Source organism: Melanerpes formicivorus, unplaced genomic scaffold (genome assembly GCF_026170545.1).
Source record: "Melanerpes formicivorus ecotype bairdi unplaced genomic scaffold, bMelFor1.0.p_v2 SCAF_59, whole genome shotgun sequence".
In the NCBI taxonomy this organism is placed as follows: Eukaryota; Metazoa; Chordata; class Aves; order Piciformes; family Picidae; genus Melanerpes; species Melanerpes formicivorus.
Window position 1 is genome coordinate 2313519 of NW_027142411.1, and position 23109 is coordinate 2336627.

At 43.4% G+C, this 23109-nt stretch overlaps 1 protein-coding gene across 6 annotated transcripts in view; it reads right to left on the bottom strand.

Moving 5' to 3' along the window:
• The window catches only part of MAF (MAF bZIP transcription factor), a 680268-nt gene that overhangs the window by 172157 nt on the left and 485002 nt on the right, over positions 1 to 23109 (bottom strand). For 4 of the 6 annotated variants that reach the window (XR_010990178.1, XM_068161626.1, XM_068161624.1 and 1 more), the window contains one exon: positions 18049 to 18122. The exons of 1 other annotated variant lie outside the window; for it this stretch is intronic. Coding sequence is in view for 4 of the 5 variants with exons in the window: in XM_068161626.1 (XP_068017727.1) it covers positions 18089 to 18122 (34 nt within the window). In the remaining variant the exon portion in view is untranslated. Of the gene's footprint in view, positions 1 to 15646; positions 15717 to 18048; positions 18123 to 23109 lie in introns of those variants that run through there. One more of the 6 variants, XM_068161625.1, reaches the window with a different exon arrangement.

The following is a 23109-nucleotide window of genomic DNA, read 5'->3' on the forward strand; positions in this document are numbered from 1 at the left end:
TTATCTGCCTTGCAGGGGTGTTTTGAGGGCTAATTAATAAATATTTGGAAAGATGAAAGGCACCCAGGAAGTGAAAGGCATTGTTATTTCACACTCACCTCTGAGCAGATCTCTAGATACACTGTATGACCTGGGAATTCAAACAGTTACATGAATGTAATTCAGCACTAGCTCCCTGAGTGGTTAACAAAGGGAAAGGAACCATCCTGACCAGGGCTCAGCACCTCCCAGGAGGAGCTAAGCATCAGAGTTCCTACTGACCTCAAGAGAAATTGAGAGTGCATCTCATGCCACAGGCAATGCTCAGCTACTCACAAAATGAGGCTGTCTGTGAGGAGAACTCATTTGTGGTTTAACACACCTCTTCTGTGTTTTTGGTAACAGCTCAGGACAACCACCAAAGTCAAAAGAAGCTTTTCCACAAGGTTTAGTGAGAGCTTGACTTGACCATGAAAGGAGAAATGGAAGAGTAGTGTGCAGTGGGCAGCATCTGGCTATGAGGTCTAAACAGAGTTTCCCTCCATCTACACAAGCAGCCCTAAAAGTAAAGAGTGTGCAGAGAAAAGAGAGGAGTATGACACAAAGATGCCAGGGTCAGAGCCAAGGATCTGTATCTCTACCTCTGACCTTGCAAAATTAGTAAGATAGTAATAATAAAAATGGCAACAAGAGTACAAAACTGGCCACTGCTGCTGCAACATCTTGCTGTTAAAGAGCAGCAGAGAGGCTCTAACTACATGGGGCCCACGAGGATGTAGAGGTACTGCCAAGGCCTGGAGATCTCTACATGGTAGGGAGGAAATGACCTCTAATTGCACCACGGGAGGTTTACATTGGATAGGAGGAAAAACTTCTTTACTGGAAGAGTGATCAGGCATTTGAACAGGCTGCCAGGGAGATGGTGGAGTCACCATCCATGGAGGTGTTCAAAAAACATGTAGATGTGGCACTTTGGGACAGGGTTTAGTGGACATGGTGGTGTTTGGTCAGTGGTTGGACTTGATGATCCTGCAGGTCTTTTCCAACCAAAATAATCCTATGACTCTGTAAGACTTCATTACTTCTGACTGTACAATTCAAGGAGACCTCTTTCCTGATGAGAAACCTCTCAGAGGTCATTTCACAGCAGGAACCATAGGGGCTCCTGGCCCTAGGCAGAGCTCTCCATTAAAGTCAATCTGTTCTGCACTTGGCCATTCATCTCTATTTATCATCAATACAACAAAGGAAGTTGGCCGTGGATGGCCTGATCCCCTTGGTTTCTACCTGGCATCTAAAAACCACCAAACACTTAGAAAATAAAATATAGGCTTTCAATATTAAATGAGCTTCCTTTAAAAGATCTGGCCTCAATGCTGCCAGGGCCCTGCTGCAAGAAGCTGCCAGCATGTCCCCAGGGGGAGCAGCATCGCTCCTCCTGTAGCGGTTTGTGACTTCCCACAATGGTCTCCTTTGCTGTCACAACTGGAGGTCACTGGGAGTCAGCACTTTTCCTACAAAGATACATCTATGCATTGCCTGGACATTGTGAGCTCAAGCACAACACCAATGGGATCCATCCAAAGCCACTGAAACAAGGGAAAAGAGGAATTGAGGAAGAATCCCTACACCCAAACACTGTCACCTTTTTCTTCCTGCATGCTCATGACTAACATACTCCAGAAAGCTGCATCTTGGATGGATTACTCACCCATGTCATCCATTGACCAACTGCAGCATCACTTCATGGGGACAAGAAGAAAGCAGAGAAAGCTATTTAAAATTACACCTACCCATATTCAGTTATTAAGCTGAAAATAGGCAGTAAACAGGGGAAAAAAAGATGTTGGAATGGACTGAATGTTACTATTTCTTTTATGATCCAAAACCTCAGAGTTGGTTTTGGGTTTTTTGTTTGGTTTTTTAAATATGATGATACAACTGCAATATTACTCATCTAGTGCAGAACCATAGAAGTACAGAAAGCATTTCTCAGCCCTTTTCTATAAGAGCTAACAAAGCAGATGTTGCCTGCTCCCCACAGCCAGGTACCTTGAATTTGGTGAGACTTAATGACCTGTTTCCCATCAAGCAGAGCAGCCTATTTCCTGGCCCTACAACGATCTGAGTGAGGGCAAACCACTCCCACCAAAGGTCTAGAACCTGAGGATGTGGAAGTCAGCACCATAAGACAAAGGGCATACCTACACCTCAGAAGAGGATGTCCACAACCATATGTGTGAGAGCGTGGGATAGTCTGAACAGCAACGGCCTCTGGACTTTCACTGATCTTTTTAATGCATCTCTAAAATGATCTGAGGTCTCTAACTTTCATGCACATCCAGTAATGACTTCCTGTCCTCCTCAACCACTCTGAAAGGCAGTGTTACACGCTGTCCAAGAAAAACTGCCCTCTTCAGAGGAATTGGGAAAAAGACTTCTGCCCCAAGTGAATAACAACCAGCCCCCTCTTACTTTCCCAGCAGAGCTTTCCCCTCTCTTTTCCACTGTGCCAGCGTTTCCCACGCAGCACAAATCCACATGTGAATACTGCACGCAGCAGGGAGCCAATTCTCACACCACTGAGCGCCAAACCCTCCAGAACACTTAAACACGCTGCAGCATCCTGCACTTGTTGAAATGTAAAATGGGTCTAATACCTTGGTTTTCATCTGCTGGCTTCTGAGACAATGTGTCAAGACAAAGAGGCTGAATGTGGGTACAACGTGGAAGTGGTTTCAATGGTTTTATACAACCTAGTTCCCACCACGGCTCAAAGAACATCTGAGTACCCTCTGCTTCAGAGGTGTCTCTGGGGTGTGGGTGCCTTGGACAAAAGATGGGGATCTCATTCATGCTGACTGGCTTCTGAGAAGCAGCTCACCACTTACACTACCCTGCAACAGCTTACTGTGCTTCCAGAAAGAAAAATAATACAGCATCAGTGACATCAACTGTCACTGCTCCCCTGTCAATGGACAGCTGGATGTGCTGCCACAGAAAGCTACAAAATTACCCCTTCCAAAAATGATTTGGTTTGTAAGCCTTGCCCAAAACCAAACTAACAACAAGCAAACAAAAAAACCAAACACTCCCACAGCAAATGAAAACCCCAAAGCCCCAACATTACAGCTGCTGGCTTTCTCTCCCTCTTCACCTATTACTGTACACAGGCCATTTACGTCTAAAGCAAAACAAGGAACAGATGTTGGGTGATTGAAAAACTTGAGCCTTCCCTTGCTTTATTGACTTGTCACCACAGAGAAATTTGCTTTAATTTACTTTAAAAGTAAATGACTTGATCTTCATAAAACTGGTGGTAAGTCACAGTTCTTAATGAGGATGTTAAACAAGGATTCTGTTTAACAACCAGAGGCACCGACTCCAAATGCAACGCCTATCTGAACAGACACATCTATCTTCTCTTTTGAAACACTCTGGTTTATTTTCAAGATGTTCAACATATCCAGGGTAAGGGGGAAAGAAAATAAAAAGCAGCTTTTAAGCCCTTGAAAGCCTGTGCAAAAGCTTTAGGGTTCCCTGCCCCCTGCATGATTGTACCAGATTGTACCAAGTAACTTTCTTCTTAATTTACTCAGAAAGAAGTTGTTCATATCTAAATAGAGACCCTTGGAACACTACTGGCTTCAAGACAGTGTACAATGTAACCTGAGGAAAAGTGAGAGAAGGGAAAAAATAATTACTCAGGAGTCCAAGGACTTAAAATCAGACAAAGACATTTAACTTTTTGAAAATAAGCTACCATTTAGTGCCAGTCCTGGCTGAAAGCTTTAATGTCTTAGGTTGAATTCAGTTCCCCAGACCTAAACTCCAGTACTGCCAGTCCAAATCAAGCGACACTGATGACTGCATACGGTCATAGTGTCACCTGGCTACTGGAAATTAAAAGCTTTTCCAACCACCTCACAACTACCCTAGGGGATCACTTCTATTCATGGCCATCAAAAACACACCTGTGGAAACAAAGAGTTTGAGAGGCAGGAGGTCTTCAAAGATGGAAAATTAAGATACCTCCTTCACAAAGACATAGCATGGGTGTTTGAGAGGCTAGAGAATGGATTGTCACCTTTGCCACCTTCACATGTCCTCACTACAAAAAGAACAATTACTCTGGAGCTCCCAATCCAAATGCATTGTTCCCAGAGGTTGGCTGCTACAGGCTTTAGTCAAGTCTGCAGTGACTCATGATCTGTTTCCAGTCATGCTTTACATCACAAAATTCATGCAACTACACAAGAAATTTCACCTGCACTGTTTTGGAACCAATTTGCAGCTTATAACTTAGAGCTGTCACTCAGCTCGGGAATCAGATGAGTTTTTTTACCAACTACATTGGCTACACTCTGCCTTGCTCCCAGATTTTGTGAAGGGCAGCAGGAAAACAAAGCAAGAATGGACCAAGATTTACAAAGATCACAGAATCAACCAGGCTGAAAAAGACCTCAGAGATCATCAGGTCCAACCTATTACCAGATGCCTGAATGGTCTGAAGAAGAGACTGAGAGCCACGGTGGTGGGCAGCAGTCTCTGGAGAGCAAAAGAGATAAGCACAGCTAGGAGGAGAAAACCCAAGACATGGAAGCTCCTCTGCAACTAACACACCCTGTTATTATCTTGCACTGGTACCTTCTTGCTGAAGGAAGAAGCAGAACCCAAACACACACCCACACAGCTGTCTACAAGACCACAGGCTCACAGGATGTTAGGGGTTGGAAGGGACCTCCAAAGATCATCGAGTCCAACCTCCCTGACAGAGCAAGACCATAGAAGCTAGCACAGGTCACGCAGGAATGCATCCAGACCTCTTTTCATATCAAGCCCTCCAAAGACTGGATGTTCTCACAAGAGTAGTCCTTGCCATACCATTCTGGCAGAACATCCATGAACTCCTTCAGCAAAGAGGAGCATCCCCAGACAGGGGGAAGGAAATAGACACAACCAATCTCTAGGTCCCTAGTGCCAGAGTGAAGCAGCGCCTGGGCAGTGGATGGTGCCCACAGGGTTAGGAGATCCCTCCCAACCCCATTCAGGCTCTGGTTCAGCACTAGGGCTGGAGTACCAATTCCCCTCTAATTCAGAGAAAATGGCTCTAATTAGTCACAAGCTCTGCTTCCTGCAGCTCCCTGCATCCAGGCAGAGACAAGCCCTGAGCAAACTCTGGGTAGCCCGCGAAAAGCTGAGCCTGAGGTGTTAACGGCTGTGACTATAATGCAGTTAATTTAATTGGGTTGTCCATCCTTGATATTTGAAAGGTCCCTTTTAAATGTTACAACTTTTTTTTTTTTTTTTAAACAACTGAGTTATTATTTTCTCCTGAACTCCATTTCCATTTTAATGCTGATGTTCAGTCTCTTTTGCAAATTGACTGAAGGTAAAACTCTCCCAATAATAAACCATCCTTTTGAACAACTTATTTCCTTCTGGTGCAGTTTCAAACAGATAGAGCTGTAATGGCCAAAATAAATTTTACCCCAGAAATGCAGAAAGCTAAAAGTTAAGCTTAACTTATAAACCCTTTTGAAGGGAGACAAAAAAAATCATGCCAGCCTTATCACCACGACAGTCACAGTTGTTTAGATTTATTATGCAGTGGTAATCAGGCTATACAATAAATTTGCTATAGTAATGCATTAATCACTTTGCAAAGAAAAATGAACGACTGAAAGGAAGACAATACATTTTCCTCTCTCTTCCCCCAGGGTAAGAGCTGGTTCCTCACTCCATTCTTTGTAGAAGGAAGCATCTACTTTCACTTCTGCTGCTACATCTCTGATTTGAACCAATGGCTCAGCAAGGTCACTCTCATCTTACTTCCTGCAGAACTGAGCTACGCAAGTATTTCTCCATGAGATCTTCCTTTAGGGCTAGAAAATACTTGGGGCTAAAATGTCTGCTTGAGTTATTAGCTGTTTCTCCTGATCCTGCAAACACTTTCATGGTGTACAGAAAGTTTACCCTTTTGGATGAGATAACTGTTAAAGTCAATTAAGACAGACCATTGAGGAGACAGAGATGTCAAGAAAGGTTTTATCAGAAAGGGGATGTTATATGCTACAAAGCAGAGGTGGAACCTCAGATGAAGCAAGAGAGATGGTATCATAGATATTTACATCTCAGAGGGACATTTTTATCTTCCCCTCACTAAGTTATATTGTGAATGTACATACCCTGAGTGTCATCCACCATCAGGGATAAACTTCATCCATTAATAGTAAAACCTGTAACATCTCATCTCCAGAACTGGTACCTGCTCTACATGGGGGAAGTGGCAGTGTGTGCCACTGCATCCCTGTCAGCACCTGTCAAGGCAGGGTTTGGTTAAGACTTCAGCCAGGAAGTCAAAACAAACAAACAAAACCAAACCAAAAAACCAAAACCACAACACAACCACCCTAAAACCATCTCCAGGAGCTGCTCCCTAGTATTCTGCCACACTGGTTAATGCCTCTGCAGGGCAGCTTCTACCAGCAGCCTGAGAAGACAAATCCTTGGGCAATATTTTCTGGCAAGTAAATGCTTTAGTTTGCCCCAGGACATCTCTCCACCTATCTCCCAGGCAGAACACCAGAAGGCAAGGAGAAAAGCAGAATTAGCAGCCCTTGTTTCCCCTTGTTCTTTCCAAGCAGCAAAGCAAACCTTCATTGGGAGAGCACTAATGTCTTTTCCAAAGAACAAAGCCCAGGTCAGTGCAAACGGCTGAAAAACTCTCCAGTCCATATTCAGCTGTGGCACTTTGGGGAACATTTCCTTCTGTCACCAAACTGGATCTACTCAAACCTACACTGACGCTGGAAGCTCTAAAAACACTGGAACTGACTGGCAGCTGCAGCAATGGAAAAGGAGGCGTGAGGGTAGATGTGGCTGCTCAGCTGATATTGAAGTTAATGAAACTCGTGCAACACCTTGAAGAGAAGTGTTGCCTGCAAGCACAGGGCTGCTTCCTATCTCCTACTCATGTACAAAATTGTTAAAAGTTCTATAAGTTACATATAAATTAAACTATATAAAATACACACAAAATTGCAAAACTTGTTTCTTAAAGCCTGTCAGTAAACTCTGTTACCAGGATAAATCCATAGGGAGACAGCAGTTAACACTCCCAGGTAAAGAAATGTTCCTTACCCTCCACGCCACAGAAGCAAAATTATCAGAGTTGAGAATTAAACTATTCCCCTTTCAGATGTTGTAAAGCCTCCAGGCATCATCCTCACAGTCCTGCTCAGCACAGGTAAACTGAATTCTAGTAAGTTTACTACACGTGGACTCTTTAGACAAGATATTAAGTAACAAAGTTGCGACCACAACCTATGAAGAAAGAGGGGAAACTAGGGAGTTGTTCAGTCTAGAGAAAAGGAGGCTGCAGCAAGCCATAACAACAGCCTTCAAATATGCAAAGGGTCAGTGCAAAGAGGAAAGGGATGGGCTGTGCTCCCTGCCTGTGGTGCCCAGGATGCAAGGGGCTCCTGCCACAGGTTAGACAAGGAGAAATGCTTTTGAGAAGGGACAGTGGTGAAGGTCTGCCAGCAAGATGTCAGGCTCTCCATGGGGAGCTTTAAAGGCAGGTTATGCAAATAGCTGTCAGGGATAATGTAAGTCTGTCTGCCCCTGCCTTGTGGTGCATGGGTGGATCACGTCACCTCCTGAGACTTCTTGTAGTCCTATTTCATTCATGATTTTGTATGTCCAGGCCCCCAAGGGTAATTTTGCCCACTGCCCAAGCTTTTCCCTTATCTGTTCAGTGCTGGTACATCAGTTCTTCCCACCACCCACTTACATGATTTGGGACGTGCTCACATAAATGAAAAGGCTGGTGCCTGCAGGGCAGCCAGGCTGCACCACAGGCTTACACCACTCACATCTGTCACCTACTTCATATGGAAATAAGTAAACGAATGGGAGTGTGGTTGGTGTAAGAATGTCAGAAATTGGGCCAAAGCTTGAGAATTGCTTTGTGCTCAAAATATGTAAATAATCCTAACATTTTGAGTGGATTTGCCTGGTATTTTCAAGAGTATGTGGCTTTGTGCTGTTTGAGGCAATGTCTGGACAGGACAGGCTGCTCAGCCCCCCTGCACCAAGCCAGGCTTTTCATGGTGAGGACCGTGGGCATGAATCATAGAATCAACCAGACTGGAAGAGACCTCCAAGATCATCCAGCCCAACCTAGCACCCAGCCCTATCCAATCAACCAGACCAGATGGGGCCAGCAGTGTAACTCGCCTGCATCCAAGTATTTCAGCTGCTCACCCCCCTGAACCCTGCAGATGCACAAGGAAGCTATGCTGGCTACAGCCCTGCAGCTGTTTGGGAAGATGTGGCACTGCCCCACAGAAACCACAGGAAGCAATCCTCTTCCTAGCAAAAATTAAAAACAACCAAAAAAAAGGGGAAAAAATAAAAAACCAACACATCTGTTCCCTCCCATCAGCACCCATGAGCATAGCAGGAGGGAATGACCTCAGACCTAAACACTGGCACTACTGAAGGAGGAAAAAAAAGCCAGCAAAACCCAGCTCCTGAATCCACTCAAGTCTGCAAAGCCCCCTAAACCCAGGAAATGCAAGGACACTGCTTCAGGATGTGCTGCCAAGGAGAAGTGAGCCTCCAGATGTGCAACAGAGCCAATGCACCCTCTGCCACGCAGAGTTTGCTACGAGGGGGAAGCAGAGGCTTTTGGGGGTTTTTTTCTTGCTTGCTTAAATTAAATTCAATTTTCAAATGCATAAAGCTTCAATATCTGGAAAAAAAACAAAACACAAAACCAACAAAAAAACCCAAACCACCTCAATTTATACTTCAGAAAGTTTCAAAAGCAAACTAAAGCCTCTTCCACTGTGCCCTCCCCAGTTCAATTTCTTGCAAACTTTATTTTTCTGCCATAACCTAAACCTCTAAACCTTTTGGCTGCCCTCTCTCACTGAGCTACAAGATTTAATTTGCAATCAATTTAGCTTTCTTGATTATAAACTGGGAAAACTGAAGAGCACAGAATAAATTGTTAAAAAACAAAAAAGGATAAAAACCCAAATGGATACCTCAAGAAATCATCCTTGCACTTGATCTGAAAACTATTAGGTAGTTGGGAGTGATGACTGATTTGACACTACGCATTTCGTGCACCTGTGATAATGTGCAATTTAAACCCTTAATATTAAGTACAATCTGGACTTAAGAAAAATCACCATCTTCACTTGGAAATAATGACAAACCTTGAGGGTTCATTTCAATATTTTTTTTGTTTGTTTAAAAAAAAAAATTCCCCATTTTTTTTTGGTTAAAAAGAAAAAGTATTTTAATTAAAAACACCAGATGAAATAAATATTTGAGGCAACCAGCAACCAAAAAAATAAAAAAAAATGGGAAAATACCATGTGTTTGGAGTTTTAGTGCCCTCTGAGTGCTGGAATTTATTTGCAGCAAGCAGAAAATAGACAGCAAGCATAAAAATTCAGCAGATTCCCGCTAGTAAAATTATTTATCAAGCTAACAAGGGAGGAACCCTTCTAGTAGCAACAAGCCAGCAAGGAAAAGACGTGCCTTTATATTTTACCTTTGGGTTAGCACACCAGTAAAAATGCCAACTGACAAGCACTTCACATAAACATTTCTTTCTAAATGAGCTGCCTTGTTAGAAAAAAAAAAATCTAAGCAAAGCAGCACTACAGTCAACAGACAGGGGGAAAAAAAAAATACCCAGAATGAATTCAACACTGCTCCATATTACAGGAAAAAAAAAAAATATATAAAGAAAGGCATAAAAATAATGTTGATGCATAAATGAATTTAATAAATTAACACTTCATTTTGCATTTAAAATCACTGCTCGGGCTATGAATCTATCTCAGCCTTCGATGCTACCAAGAAAGGATACATGCTAGTTATCTAGCCTTCAGATCTTTCTTATCTCTGGAGTTAAATGTATACACCACCACACCCCCCCCCCCCCCCCAAAAAAAATACAATCCATAGGCAAGTGTATCTATGTAGTCACTGTGCTGCTGTCAGCTGTGCCACTCAAGCCCCATTGTAATATTTATCATGCATTTATTTTATGGCCGAAACCCTCAAGTCAGTTTTACAGTTTAGTTTAACGACACCAAACTTTGATTATAAATTATAAGTGGCTTTTATGGCAGCCTGAAGAGGCAAAAAAAAAAAAATATATATATAAAATATATATATAAATAAATAAATAAAAATATTGGAGACACTTGATTGCCTGATCTCAATTAAATTTTAAAGTAAGAGTAAAGCGACAGACGTCGGCGGAATCGCCGAGCTCTAAGGAGCGCTGCAAATTACTGCTGCCGGCTGTACAGCAGGGCTATACCCTCCCAGCATTTCTTTGCTAGAATGAACATTTGACAATTGTCAGCAAGCTTTATTATAATACCAAACTAAACAAAAGAAGACAAAGAAAGAAAAGGGGGGGGGGGGGCAGGAGGGGAAATCCCAAGTATCTTTCTCAAGCATTATTATTTTCTTTGCAGGAAAGAAAATAACTCATGGGAGGGAGGGTAGGGGGCAAAAAAAATCAGACTCAGCATTTCAGCTGATTCTATGACTTGGGAAGTAAAACCTGCCACAGTTGTTGACAAAAAAGGGAAAGGAAGGAAAGTTTTACACTAAACTGAGTGGTTAGAGGGATGCACAGGTTGGAGAAGCGTTTCTGAATGATCTCAGATGATTTTCTGGCTGCAATTAAAAGTCAGATCCTGTATTACTCGCTCAGAACTGCAAAGGCAGGCAAGAAAGACAGGGAAAGTAGTTTACAAAAAGACAACAAGACACAGCCAAACAACTGGGGGGAAAAAAAATAATAAAATCTTTCTTTTGAGCTTTTGTTACCCTCAAAGCCTTGCATTCGCCTTGCATCTGCAGCAGCTCACACTGCAGGGAGAGAATGCAGCATCTCCCACTTCCTGCACCAGCGCCCCAGGCTGCTGCTCCAGCCGACCCCATGCATTTCTAGGGCTGAGGGAGAAAGTCTCTAGCTCCCAGATTCCCTCCCAAGGGCCCGATCCTGCATTCTTCTCACACCCATAGAGTCCTGCAAAAACAATGAGGGTTTTGGGTACTGGGGAAGCGCCAAGCGAGCTGGCATTTGTTAACTGCTGATGGATTGCATTAACATGAATATTTGTCTGGAGGGGACAAACACTTTGGAGAAGCGAGCACAACATTATGGGCAAAACATCAGCAAGAACGACACAAAAGGGTAGAGAGAAACACTGTTGATGTAAACCAGGAAATAAATAATATATGTCAACTTTTATGTTTCTTGCCTTTGATCTGGGTACAGCTGACATTAAGTCCAGGAACTGATACCTTTTTAGCTGAGGAGACACAAGATGTCAAGTTATATTTTTTAGTGCAAGGCCAACACGTGAAAACAAAGCTAAAGGGGCTGAAGAAGTGAGCAGAACATAAAACACAGAGATTATCTCTTGTCATGGGGAACAAAACGATGGAGAGTTTCCATGGAAGCTAAGTGGTTAACAGACTGCTGACACCGCTTTGCCATTCTCTCCTCATTAGAATATAATGTGGGTCCAAGCGATAGGGAAAGACATTGTTCCTAAGCAGGGCAAGGCAGAGCTGCAGGTACAACCAACGCAGAATAATCTCTACAAGACGTGCCTACAGATGTATTCCTCACTCCCTGCCTGCCCCTCGTTTTAACTCTGTTGTAAAACTGTTTGGAAGTGGAAGCTGTTTGGAGCACACAAAAGCATCCATTAAAGGCATTACATTAGAACTCCAACAGATCCTGCCCAAGTGATGTAAAAGCAAGGTGGAGCATTACCACAGAGCCCAAGGAAGCTACTCCTGCCACAGTTTTGGTGGGATTGAGCAAATCTGGTCTTTGTTTGACTTTCTTGCTTGCTTTTCACTAGCACCAGCCTGGTAAAGGTCTAAGTTCAGAGCCTTTCCATGCCCCTGAGAGGTTAACACCAGGTAATCAGGAGAGAATTTGGCCCTGGAAGCCCACACTGGACCTTTAATTTGGTAAATGGGTGGTTCCCATCTACACTCACAGCTGTTCTTGCCTAAAACCACAGCCAGAAAATCGTGGGCATGAGGGAGAAATGCCTCCTCTTTAAAACATGTACCAGTTCACAGAGAAACAGCCCTTCCTATTCTATTCTATTCCTCTGGGAAACTCTGAATACACTACTGGGCACCCTTCTCCTTATACAGTCTGGCCTTGCTAGTCACTTACATGGATTCACACCTGCCTTCCTTTCATTAATTTAGCCTGGGTCTTAATCTTGGTGACCTCAACGGGCTGGTCTGTGTGGAGAAGTGCTGGGGAGCCTAGCTCTGGGCCACTGATAACACAGCAAAATGCCTCTGCACAACACCAAGCCAGCTATTTAATTACCTATCACCACTAACAAAAGCTGTCTTTATTTTGATTAACTTTGAGGCAACAGGGCTCCCCACCATCAGAGTATGTTTAAATAATTACACAGTACAGACTAACATGCCTGGAAACAGTAAAAGAGGAGGAGCAGTGAGAGGGGAGAGAAGAAAGGGAAGACATAAGCTCAGCTTTACTTCCCAATTTAAACTAGGAATGACCTCGGGGTCAATTTTTCAGAGTATCTCAGATCAATTCAATTCTCACCTCCGCTGCCTACCTGCTAGCAAATGAACTTACTGTGCCTTCCAACAGGCAGAAATGACTAAAAGGAAATCGCATTTAGCCGCATCTGAATAACCATGGTTATTAGATGGAGCGTGCAGAGGCAAAATTACCATTTCCCTTCTCCTTCTCCTCCTTGTGATTGTCATTCTCACCTCACTGGTGATTAAGACGTAGGATGCTCTCACAGATTGTTAATTAGGTGTTAATATCTGCAAGGGGCCACAGCAAGCTCCTACACCTGAGGTCATTCCTCAGAAGTCAGGCTGTCTCCGGTGACAGTACCTGTAATTCCCATAGCTAGTTTGATTCCCACTCAACAGCTGGAGCCAGTGTTTCTTTCATGTCTGGTTTCATTTCCTATCTGAAATTATATGAGTGCTAATATCTTTATTATCTTTCCCGTGGAAGTGCAATGCTGGAGCATGGCACAGCATGGTGTTCACAGACTTGCCCCCTTCTTTTTTCTTTCTAGTCTTTTCCCATGGCATTTTCAAAACATTTCAAGCAAAAATCTTTATGGTTAGCAAATTTACAGCTGAGGACTCCGTTAAAGATCGAGGAAGTGGGAGGCAAACAATAAACATTTGAGGACAGAAGAAAAGCTGCACAACTGCTGCATGATAACGGCTCAAACCTTGGGAAATAAAGGCAATGGCAGGAAGGGGAGGAAGGACAAGGGCAGCCTGACCTCTGGGTGTCTCGCAGGTGCACAAGGGTTATTCCACAGAGGTGTGTGCAGGTATGGGTATTAAGGATACACTGTGTTTCAGAGAGAGAAGGAGCACATAACTGAATCCTGACTGCCTACATTCTGAACTCATTCAGCAGCAGGGTAAGGCTAAATTATGTGCAATTCAGAAAATTACCAGCTCCTGAAGCACCCAATCTGTGCAGCCCTGGCCTGGCACACTTGGGAGACTAAATTCTCATCCTGGCAGAGATGGTGCACGGGATGACACCACCCATTTCTCATCCTAGGGTATGAACTCAGGTGAGTGACAAGTACTTCAATACACCAGCTTTCATTAAAAGGCTTTAAGGAACATTACAGTTATTTTTTCAAACTCCCACAAAAGCCTAGAAGGTAAGAATTAATTACCTAGGTTTATAACTGTGTAAACTGAGATACAGAGAGCTCAACGGTAACAGACCTTTAGAAGAAACTTAAGATAAGGAGTTTAAAGTGCTTCAGTATTTTGCTGAATCTAGAATCAAATAACTGGGTCAAAGTCTCACAAGTGAGTCAGACTGTAACTCCCAGCTCCCAGTTTCTTCACTCTCCAAACATTGGGACTATATGTGGAAGCCTGAGAAGTAATTTTATATGTGCGATGTTAAATCAGTACTTTTCCTGTCTCATCAATCTCCTGTATTTTGGTACAGTGTGAATCATTTTATAAGTGGCACAAATTAGAAAAGCCAGAAGAGATGTTAAAAATATTTCAATTTTGAATTTCATCTTTTTTTTTTAAGCACTCCACTTAAAATCCTCTATTAGAGCTAAACAACAAAGCTAAATGGCACATCACTGGGAGAATATTTCAGGGCCTGTTCTAAACACAGGGAAAACTATTAAAATTACTGTGCTGGGAATCCGGGGAGAGAAAAAGCTGTCACATACAGCATGCAATCTTTCTTCACTCATCAAGACCTGAGATGCTTTTATACTTTAAATTCATAGGAACGAGCTAGAAAAGAGTTTGAGGGACAGTGAAGTTGTGCCTTTTCAAAAACACAGGAGAATGGGGGTTTTGCCTATGTAAAAAGACCTGCACAAAGTGTGTTTGGGGAGAGAAAAGGAAGGGGGAAGAGAGGTTACCACCCAATTTTTTTAATCAAGAATAATATATTGCATCCCATCTGAAACAGAAGATCCTCATTTAGACTTAATATAGCACATCTGCTTCTAAAATGCATACAAGGCTCCCATTGACTGCAACGGGAAGCTTGCCAAGAATATTTTGTGGAAGTTAGCTTGATATCAGCTTTGGAAAATAAAGACATTTTAAAGGCAGCACTAATTCATCAGCAGGAAGCTAAAAATAATTTCTACAGAAAGAAATTTCCTTATTTCTGCACTTCTCCACTGAAATTTCCAGCCTTATCAGATGCATCCTCTGAGAATAAAACTCAGGTGACAAGGTCTAGTGAAGTCAGGTAGTTGGACATCAGAGGCTGTTGCCCTGAAAAGGAAAACTGATGTCACAAACTACAGTCTGACTTGATTGCACATCAAAAGTACACCTGAATGCTATGAGGATGCAAAAAGTCCTGCACAAAGCACAAATCTCTCTCAAAAATGCATGTGTGAATGCGGAAACAGCAGTGAAAAGTAAGTAAATGTATACTTTAGGAGTGCCATGATTTCCCCTGTGTGAGAGGTCTTAGAGGTAAACTGGAAAAGGAACAGAAAATCCATTTCTGTTCTTTACTGCTCCTTATTCTCCCCTTAGTTTTAGGGCTCATCCATATGGGGAAATTATGTAGTAAACCATCCCGCAGTGCTCTCCATTCCCTGGGTGGACACTCCTGCTCCACAGCGAGAGTGGATTTTCCTGCTTCATTTATTTTATTTTGAAAGCAGCCCAAGCTACACTGGGTGAGGAAAATCCACCCTTATTCCCAAATAAGAACATCCATCCAGGGAATTCACAGCACAGCTACCACGGTATGAGTTCAGAGCTGGCTTTTTATTAGCACAACCTCTCTTGTAGGCATTCCCTTTGTGGCAGAACTGTGGGCCCCAGGAACTCAACAGGGATTTTACCAAAGCCTGCAGTGAGGCCAGGAGCTCACCCAGGACCTTTCTTCTCACCTGAGATAGAGGCAGGATGCAGTTTAGATCCCAGGGTCCACCATTTCCACAATGGATTAAAGTCCTTCGGGGCCTCTTTGAAACACCATTACATACAACAATAAAACCTACCAGATTATCTTTCTCACACTTCATTTAAGAGAAAGCCAGAACCAAATCCCACTGTCCAACATCATCATGCTGATCAGGAAAGTACCAGAGAGATATTTTGTTCCTGTAGGTTCCATGATGCTGGAGGATGGATGCACACTGAAGAAGGAAGAGGTATGCCTTGGGTAATGTAGGTATTAGGAGATGAAATAAGCCAACACACAGCCCTTGGAATACAACAGTAGCCCTGTAAAATACCACAATGTAGTCTTGATGGTACTTTATGGGCTAGCAACTAATTTTCTTGTTGATGTAACAGCATATATCATAAACACAAATTCCATCCTGCAGTGCTTATGTGCAAAATCCCAGCAGTACCCCCAGGCTCAAGGGTAGGAAGTGCCACCACAGACTGACCTCGACAAACCCTGCTGCCATCTTACTCGTGAAAGACATTATGGTGAAAACCTCTTAACCAGCAGCCACCAAATATTCCAGCCACACTCATAAAATGAATTGCCTTAAAATGCTAAAAGTATGCCAAAAATAACACGATTTCTTCAAAGGAGTCCAGTTACTAAGTTAGACCACGATGACTACTGTCCACTGCTATAAATGTCCAGTCCTAAATTCCCCTAACCAAGCTACCACCATGAATACCAAGTAAGTACACTTCCAGACAGCGTTGGAGGACTGAAGTTTTCATATCTCAGCTTATTATTCCTAATATCACAGAGACACTTCCCTGAATTGTCCTTCTCCTTCCCAAATTCCCCATCTGACCAGATGTCTTTCTCTTTCTGGCTTTCACTTGTCAATCATGTTCACAGCTGAAATTTGATTTCTCTCCCAACAGTAACCTTAGATGAAATATTACCATCGGGGGCAGAACTGTCTGAACCTTGCCATAAGAGTTTGTTAACTCTTCCGAGACCCAGTAGCCATTTGCTTAAAGGTAACAGATTTTGCTGCTGCTTTTTGGAGGTTGATTTAGGGTAGGGTTTTTTTTTTCCTATAACACATGAAAGTGCAACCATAAAATATTGGAAGGAAGGTGCAAGGAACTGTCCTGGAGAGCTGCAGGCTAAGTGAGGCCTGAGATCACATGTCCATTAGGAATACCCTTTGCTTTTGTATTATGTGGATAACAAGAACATCTACCACTTCTGATATTTATACAAACTGAGCAGTCAGATATATAAACTACAGGAATCATGAAAGGCAATTACTGAAATTAAACCCATTACACTAGAAACATGGTGACAGAAAAGGTGCTGCCCCTTTGCCCTGAAAATACATACCTAATGTATTCACTTAAGCTCAGCCACAACTCAGCTCTGCTCTTGCCAAAAAACAATTGCATGTTGTGCTTTAAACTCTCACAACAACAAAAAAAAGAAATCCAAGTGGTCTGGTTTCCCTCTCACTTACAGTGCTGAAAGACAGAGAGGGGGAAAAAAAATGCACTGCAGGCAAAATCCTACCCGGGGTGATCCTCAGGGATGCAAGAGGAGCATCAGGAGCAAAAATGAACCCGTTCTGGTGCTCCTTGAGAAGAGTACTCCTGCAGCCTATACACTAACAAAAACTCCCTTGGTGCCATATGACATAGAGTCCAGAGCATCAGTTACATCTTCCCTCTCCTCACTTGAATGTTAAATAATTGAAAAATAAAACCAAATAAAGAATAAACCAAGTTTAACTCCACAAATTAATATATATATATATATAAAATAATCAGTTATCTTCTATTAGCATGAACCTGTTGATCCAAGTGTGGTAGGCTGCACTGGCAGCCTGTGCTCCTAACTGAAGGAGGAGGTTTCAGAAAGAAGACTGCACACAGGAATCTGTCATTGCAACCTCGGTGCTCACTGAAGCCACTTAGTACTTTTTTTTTTTATAGTCAAGGTCAATAAAAATCAAATTCCACTAAACATAAAAAAATTAAAGTTGCCTGTTTGAGTGTAGCAGGGAAGGGACTGAAAGCTTAATTCCCACATTTTCATTAGCAGTGTACTCTTTAGTCCATGCTGACAGACTAAATGAACATGAATTTCCAGAGGAAAGCACTGCTGTGGAAGAAACTCTATTGTAATTTGTAAGTACAGAAGTTGTCTAACAGCCTCATGATTTTCATCGAGATCTGAAGGAGATCTTCAGAAGACCCATCCTTAATCCCCATAGCCGATGTCTGAACGCTAGCATTTGAAGAAAAAGAAAGAAAACATTTGCAAAGGATTATCTATGAGTTGTGGGACACGGGAGAGCTGCCTGGCTGACAAAAGTACAAAGCCTCATCATTGCAAATGGTTCTTGGAGGCACCTGAAAGCCAGCCTCATTGGGAAGCCCAGGAAACTGCACCACAGCTCCCCGGGGCTGGACCAAAAAGCACCATCTTAGCAGTAAAGGAAAAAAAAAAAAACCAAAGCAGCAAGATTGCCACCCCTGCTGAAATATGTGAAATTGCTAATGAAAAGGAAAACATACCTTTTTTATTAATTTTTTTTCGACCTCAGGTAACGGAGTTTCACATCACCGTTGTGGAGGACTCTCTCGGGTACCTAATTTAGTAAATATATTAAAAATAAGCCGTTATTAAAAGGAATTTTTAACACTGTAAAACATCCCTGCCATGCCACCGCGGTAGAGAATAGGACTTTTTGTATTCAGAACCCAGAATTCAACTGAGAAAGCCTCTTCTACTGTTTTATCAGCTGGGAGTGAGCGAAGAAGAAATGAACGGTTTGAAGAGAAACATTTCCAGCTCACACCATCCCCTCCTTGCTTCACATTATTAACAGGAGGCTCTTCCTGACAAATTAAAATCACCCCTCTTTTTTTTTTTGCCTCACCAGTAAATATCAACTCCTAAGACCAGAAAGTGTGCAGCCTTCTGTAGTTCTTTCTTAATGATTGTTACCAGCCGCACCGATGTAATTGGCAAAATAATAATCAATTTCGGTACGCACTCCATTATTTCCCCGACAGTAGTTTAACAACAAAAGCAGAGCTGTCATTTTCTCCCTGCGGTTACTCACACTGTAAAAATTCATCCTGTCAACACATATTTAAAACCTAATTAAAAAAAAAAACTCAACATAGAGGCAAGTCTTTGTACGATAAGTGAGATAAGTCAGCGAGTCAATCCACATCTCTTCAATATGGATATTTTTGTTGGGTCCCTCACAGTTTCTCCCCCTGAGTGTGCCACATACAGGCAGACACATATATTTTCTATAAACTGCCTGCAGGAATGCTTCAGCTCCATCCATTTATTCTATCTGTACAGTGTATCCAGAGCGAGGATACACCACATGTCTGATCCGGTTGAACAAAAAAAAACCCCAACCGCAAAGGCAAGACAAACTATAGGCACTTCTGCAGCACTTTGATTCCAGATCAGTCCTGCAGCTTTGAAAACAAAGTCTACTGCATGTTTGATGCCAGCTGAATGAGCCCTCTCCCATGTTTCACCCAAAGGTGGGACAGGCTGATGGAAGTGGTCCCGGCACTCTCCTTTCCTTCTGCTTTGGTTTTGGATTTTGTTTCTTTTTGGTTGGTTGGGGTTTTTTTGAGAAAGGGGATGGTGCTTCCTTAAATGCAATACTTGGCACACAGCCCAGGATCTCTTAAAGCAAATGACTCCTGCAGACCTTTGGTGTAATTTTCCTCAAGATGACCTCTGCTTTCACGCCAGTTGGTGAATCCATCCTGTTATTAATGCATGGGGCTGAGAGGAATAGGTACTCAAGCCTCACACCTGAAGAGCATCCAGAAAGCAACGCGGTCAGCGTGCTTTCAGCAGTCTCAGCTGTTGCCCTGGCCATCCCTGCTCTAAAACCACAACCCTTCAGCCCCATCACAGGAGACCTGAAAGAGAATGACACCAACCCACTTTCACCAGCAAGGTGCATTGATTCATTTAGCCACTTTATTTAACTATCAGTTTATTAACAAGGAAAGAGTCAAAGAAAGTAAGACAGTGTGAAGGCAGCCAGAGAGACACCAAGCAAATGTATTAATTCAAGATGGCTGATCACTTTCCTTTGTTTTATCTGACAGAGGTTGCGTAAGAGAGTTATACTTCACTAAGTTTTTTTACTCTATACTGCACAGTTGAAAAGGATTTCACAATAAAGCAAACTGAAAGACTGTGCACAGTCTGGAGACCGTATCTGCTGTGACATGAATATAGTATTTTAACCAGATTTAATCTTACAGTACTCCCTCCTCTACAATGACTTTGCAGGAGGAAACCCTACAGAAAGGAAAATCTGTTCATCCCACACCACATAACACTGAATCGCATTGCAGGCTCCAGCAGCTCTTCCTACGTATTAAAATCATTTCATCAGAGAATTTGGAAGCAGTTGTCAGGGGGGAGGGGAAATACTAAGTCTTGCTTGGTTCACTTTGGGGCTCATGTTCCTTGTAACTACAGTTTTACCACAATAGCTCCAAGTGTTTGAATAAGAAGGAGCCGTTTGCAGTGGGGAGCAACACAGCCTTACGAGCTGATAAACCTGATTCTATCCCCATCACTTTCAGCATCTTGGCAGCCCACTGTCAAGGCTTTTGCAAGAACTTCTGTTTCAAAACTGGAGAAGCAGGGTTCAGGCTGCTGGAAGTGACTGTGCCTGCTTTAAGGCTTTTTAAGCTTAATCATACATGCAATCTGAGATGCATCCACATAGATTTGGGGAACAGCCTCAGAAAGCAATGCTCTCTGTAATTCAGATTCTTTAGGTGCTAGGAAATGTAAAACCCTTCCCCCTCCCATCTTGCTCCCTGCAGAGATCTCAGGGCCTGATCCAAAATATCATTTAAAAAGCTCCCTTTGATTGAAGTGGGGTTTAGATTAGTCTCCATGTGAGCACAGGTGACAAGAAAAAAAAAATAAGGAAAAAGGAAAATGAAGGAGAACAATTAAGCAAAAGAAAAGAGAAAGGCAAAGAGAGTGAGATCCAACAGGAAAGGGGGGGAGAAAAAGAATAAAGACAAAAAGAAGGGGGGGGGGGAGAAAAAAACGAAAGGAAAAGTTAAAGAATAAATTATTTTTTTTTAAAAAAAAGAAGAATAATTAGAAGAAAAGAAAAAGGAAAAAGACTTGAACACAATCCCAGGGGAAGTGCTCTGGACATACCTAGGGGACGGTCAGCCAGCTGCAGCCGCTGGGGTGACATCGGAGCTAAGCTTTGGATGCACGGACGGATCCTTTAGTTACGCATAGCCTCCCCTTTTGCTCCAGGAATTGAAATTTAAAACAAACAAACAGGCAAACAAACAAACAAAGGACGCTGCCGTCACCCTTCCCCGTCCCTCCCGCTCCCCGCCCGGCTCCCTGTCCTCCCCGGCCCCTGGCTGTGGTGGGACCCGGGGCAGGGGCAGCCTCCGAACCGTGTCCGCGTGTGAGCAGCTCTGTGCCCGCGGCCGGGGGGTGTGCGTGTGCGCGGGGACAGGGCAGGCCTGTGTCCCCAACGTGGCGTCCAGAGCAGCCTGGCCGGTCACGGCGCAGCCCCTTACCGAGCCCGGTACCACCTGCCCTGCCGCCGCAGCTGTGGGCCATGATTGCAAGGCAGGTTTCCCGCAGTGATGCTGATGGGGAACTAACCAGGGAAAGATGAGGGGGGGTTTTACACCCTTATATAGACACCACCACCCCTCCCCACCCCCCGCCCTGGTCCAGCTTATTTTCAAGGTGGTGGAAGTGGGCAAACGAAGCTTGGTAACAAAATTCACCCTACGTGTGCTGTTACCCACAATCAAGGCAGATGCTGGGCGGGGAGGCAAGAGCGTGTGTCCCCACGGCGCTTTGCACCGCGCTGTCCCCAACACCCCACCGCCCTCGAGGCCACCGAAGTTTTAACACTGAAACCCAGGGGTATGGGGCAGGGAGATGCCAGAGCTTGCGCTGAAATGGTGCTGAGCCTTAACGCCTCCGTATGCTGCCACTGACATTTCTGCTTTAACTGGGGACAAGCTGCTGGGCGCGTTTTTCAGGACTCTGCTTCTTTATGAATTAACAATTGAGAGCGGCAACGAGGGGCACGCCGTTCCCTACCCCCGCTGGAAACTTGAAGACACTGCTCGATTTGTTCTTCGCTGGGTCATTTTTTTTTCTGCCTGGTGCAGAAACACCACTTCTAGCACACTTCTGCTCTTGCTTTGATTCCCTCCATGCAAGACATCTCATAGAGACAGATTTAAGGAAAAAAAAAAAACCAAAATCAAATAAATGAGGGAACTCCTGTCACAAAGTCCACAGGGCTTCAAACGGGGCATGGAGAGAGGCAGGGCAATCCCCATCCCTGTAACTTGCTGCTCCACGGCTATAGGCCTGAGCTGTTCTGCTGCATCTGAACTCTCTCAGGTTTGAAAGCTTTTTTTTTTTTTTGGGGGGGGGAGGAAGTGAGTACAGCAACAGTGAGAGAAAAATATTATTTCAGAGAGCAACAAGATACAGGCGACTTGCATCAGGGCCTCCGAGACGTTCCCACACTGTGCCGGGTCACCCTGATGAGGTGGAAGATAGCTGGGGCTGGAGCTGCCTATCTGCTGTTACACCGATCCCTGGCCTTTTGCTTTTCGTTTGAAAAGTTAAGTCACATCCTGGACTATTTTTGCATCGTGTTGGCTTAGAGCTCAGAAATCTGAATGCACTCAGCCCTCGGAGAGTGACAAATGTTATTCTCAGTCCTCCCCCACAATTTCAGGCAGTCAAGACTTAGACGCGGCAGAGGGTACAGTATTTTAATCTATTGATTTGTATCTGCTGTGCCCGAAAATTTCATTAGAGGAGCCTTAAAGGTGTGAAGTGGCTGAGTGCTTGGCTACCTTGCAAAAAGACCAATTCTCTCAACCGCCGCTCACCTCTGTCATGTCCTGGAGTGTGCTACCTCGTGTTATTCATACCGAGACCTGCACTTAAAGCAGGGAGCTGAAACATTTGACTACAGACAGCTTGTATGTGTGTGCATGTACAAGCAGGATTGGGTTCTGTCCTGGCTGAGCAAACAGAATCTATCCCGCTCTCCATAGCTGCCCCTGGAATGCCCAAGCCTCACGGCAGCCGCTCACGACACAGCGATTTGGAAAGAAGGGAAGAAATTTTGTTTTAAAAGAAAATCTTAATTCCTAACATGTCAGATTTTTTTTTGTTTCTTTTTTGTTTTTTTTTTTTTTCTGTGTGAAATTTTAAATTCAGCCATCTGAACAGGTGTCAGAAACAGTGGGTCCATTTAGCTCCTCTGATGATCGGAGTAATAAATATAGAGGATTTCCTTTCAATGCAACACATGCTGAAATGACACCAATGTAGTTCTGGCATCTGAGCAGATAATTCTGATATATGCATCATTTCCTCCCTAAATCCAGGAAGCAGCTACACTCTCGATCTGATATTAGTATATTATGTCAAATAGAAATTGGCATTAAAATTATGAATGATTCTAGATCAAGAACTTCCTACACACTACGCAGAGGCAGGGGGAGGAAACAGCTGCGTGAAAGCTTTCGGAAGGGAAAGGAAATAAAAGAGCTGGGAAAGTT